Below are 3,371 nucleotides of genomic sequence, written 5' to 3'. Positions count from 1 at the left end.
TTAGAATAACTTTATATTAAATACTATACTAAGTAGTTTTATTATTATTATATATTTTCTATAAGGTTATTCTTTTAAAAGGGTTTCTAATTCTAGTCTTATTATAATATATTAGTCTTTTATTATTTATTTATAGTATACTATAAATTATACTTATTTTTACTCTTCTATTATATATTAAATACTAATTTATATCTTTTTTATAAATATTATATTAATAGTTATAGTTTTAATACTATTTATTAAGTCTAATTAAATAAAGAATAAAACTTATATACTACTTATAGTATATTTACTATTAGGTTATAAAAAAGAAGTTATTTATTTAGTTATTATATTATAAGTAGTTTAGTTTCTTATATACTAGGTAGTAATAATAATCCTATAAGGTACTTTACTTAGAGGACTCTAGTTATATAATAATCTCTTTTATATTTTTATAAAGATAGAATTATTACTATCTCCTTATAGAGAGCTTAGTAGTAGCTTACTATTATATAGGTGCTTATATACACTTAATATATATAATATAGGGGCTCTAATAGATGCCCTAATAGGACCCTAATACTACTATAGTATATATATAATAGACTATTATTTTATATTAAATATAGTCTTTAGTTACTAATTATCTTTAGTATATTCTTTTATACTATTATAGAATAAATAAATAATATCCTTTAATAAGAACTACTATATAGCTATTATAGTATTAATCTAGAGGGCTTTATTAATAACTATTATTATCTTTAGTAATAACTAGTTCTTTACTTCTTAAGAATAATCTTTAGTATTAATTACTAACTTTTTATTATATTATACTAGTACTAGTTTAGTAAATAAAGTTAATTACTTTTAGTCTATTATTATATTAGTATAGAATTAAAGTTAATAGTAGTCTTTTTACTTTATTTTATTTTTCTTTACTTTTAGTGTCTATATAATTATTTTTTAACTATTATTTAAATTATTATTCTAATAATAATAAGTAAGGTTTACTTTAAGCCTATAATAGCCTTAGTACAGTATAGTACTTACTAATATTAGTATTATATTTTCTTTGTTTTATCTTTATACTCTTTAAGGATTAAAAATAAGAGTTTATTTATAAGTTTTTATTTAATTAATTATTTTAATTAGGTTATTCTTATAATAGACTTATTTTTATTTATTTTAATTAAAGTATTATATTTTAATATATCTTTAGGATTATTTTAGCTACTATAGCTACTTTTATTTATATAGTCTTAAGCTAGTATTATATAAGAATAGTTAAAAGTATTAATTTACTTTTCTAAAGTTCTTTTCTAATTTTATTATTAAGTTAGACTTACTATAGTTATAAGCTAGATTCTTATTTTAAAAGTAAATATATATTTTCTTTTATATTATAAAAATAAACTATAGATTAAAAATTTAATTTCTAATTAAAAAACTATTTTTATAAGTTTCTTTTATAAACTAATAAACTATAAAGAGTATATTAAATAAAAAGATAATATTTAATTAAAGAAGAAAATATAACTTATAAAAGTTTATTTTTATATATATTGTTTTTATTATTAAAGAAGGCACTCTATAAGAGTGTCTCTAACTGTCCCCTAAGGGATATAGCTAGTTTTTTGCTTTAATTAATACTCTTAATGACGATTAGCTGGCCTTACGGAACATCTGGATTTCCCTCCCACTCTCTGGGATCTGAAGACACCAAACAACCCAATTGAGGCTAAACCCAAACAGATTACGTACGAAATCGGATCATAACACAGCAAAAGAGCTCGCCGACATCTATTATTTTCAGTATCGGCACCAGTTGCCAATATTGCAAAGCGAGAACCGCGCACTGTGACTAGCAAACGAGAGACTTTCGCGGCGCCAGCGTACTAAAAAGAAACGTTTGTAAGACGAAGGATCACTTACTATACAAGATGGAAACGCTACAGTTACAGCTGGGCGTTAATGAGAAGCGGCAGAATGGAACGCGCAGTCACGACGGTCGCAAGACGCAGGCGGCGATGAGAGCGCGGCGTTGTAAGCTGTGTAGAAAGCTTGGACATAAATCACGTACGTGCCAAATCACAGTAGATGGATCTACTGGGGATGAACCAGATTACTAAGTCTAATGACTTTATATGTGCACGGAGTGGTCTGAAGTTATTGCACAGGGGTTACAAGAGCATGATCCACTCGGTGGTTTGAGCCTGCCTTATTATGGGCTACGTTAACCTCTCTGTCTTGTGTATCCTACTGGTTCCGTTGTCTCATATTTACATTGCCAAAATATATGAAGTCAGTCTGCTGCTCTCCTCCAAAAATCACTATCATTGTCAATGTCATACTCATCACCACTGCTGTAGTCATAGTGATAATCATCATAGTCGAAGTCGTAATAACCCCTGTCATCCTCCTCTTCTTCCTCGTATTCCGTCGTTTTAATCGTCCACCCGTAACTCGTCATTATGCTTCTGAGATAGTCACTTGGACCGTCCTCAAAGACATTAAGAATTATTTCTTGTATAGATGGGATGGCTCTGAAATGAGTGTTGACTAGTTCTAGCGCTTCGGTGGCAAGCTTGTGGTGGTCTAAGTTGTCAAGCCTGAGCTCCATTGAGTTTGTGCTATCCAGAGAGGTCTCAAGTGTGCTCAGGCCAGTACAAGCGGCTTGGATCATTTTGAGGGTTTTAGAGCTGTCATCCTCGAATGTTACATCGCCAGGGTTCAAATCCAGAAAGCTCGGAAAGGTGGTTATTATGTGACGAATATAGCCGGCATTGATGTTTCCAATGCGCCCGATAAACGAAGAGACTTGCCCAGGCCCGGCGTTGGTGACATCAAAGACATTCCTAGAATAGAGGAACAAGGTAGTTTCGCGGTAGATAGTCCTGTTCGCACGGAACAGACCCGTTGTGAGGTTTGCTTGTGGCGTATAATAGACGAAAGGATTCAGAGGCTCCTTCTGCAATAAGATGAACTCATATATGTAATTTCGAAGCTCGCCGGGGAGGTCGAGGAAGCCGGCCAATATGTCAGCGGTCGTAGGCTATTTCGTCTGTTAGTCGCTGAATAGCTGGGACTGTCGGTTCTTACCCAACATACCACCATTTAAGCCAACCTCAATGTCTTCAAGAGCTGGGTTCGGATTATTTTGCCGTCTGACTGCTCAATACCGTAATTTTGATGTTCATGGCGCTCCTATGAGTTTATGCTCTCGAGTTATGCACAGATTTGTTTCTCATGCCTTTGCATTTCTTGTCGCAAGCCTTCAGGGGGTGTTTACTGAGTGGTCTCAGCAGTCCCTCCGTCATGGCGGCTACTGGGCGAGCCTGATTGGTGTCACGTAGTCCACCACACGTATCACTGCATGAGCTGAA

At 32.2% G+C, this 3,371-nt stretch overlaps 1 protein-coding gene across 1 annotated transcript; it reads right to left on the bottom strand.

The window, feature by feature from the left end:
- Nucleotides 1-2,290: 2,290 nt before the first annotated feature.
- ISF_09989 (hypothetical protein) lies at nt 2,291-3,102 on the bottom strand (the record flags this gene model as incomplete). Its single annotated transcript, XM_018853588.1, has 2 exons — nt 2,291-3,040; nt 3,097-3,102. 2 exons carry the CDS (start codon nt 3,100-3,102, stop codon nt 2,291-2,293), a joined length of 756 nt encoding a protein of 251 aa, XP_018699224.1.
- Nucleotides 3,103-3,371: the final 269 nt, after the last annotated feature.

Source organism: Cordyceps fumosorosea, assembly GCF_001636725.1.
Source record: "Cordyceps fumosorosea ARSEF 2679 chromosome Unknown scaffold_126, whole genome shotgun sequence".
In the NCBI taxonomy this organism is placed as follows: Eukaryota; Fungi; Ascomycota; class Sordariomycetes; order Hypocreales; family Cordycipitaceae; genus Cordyceps; species Cordyceps fumosorosea.
This window is presented reverse-complemented; position numbering and strand designations above follow the sequence as displayed.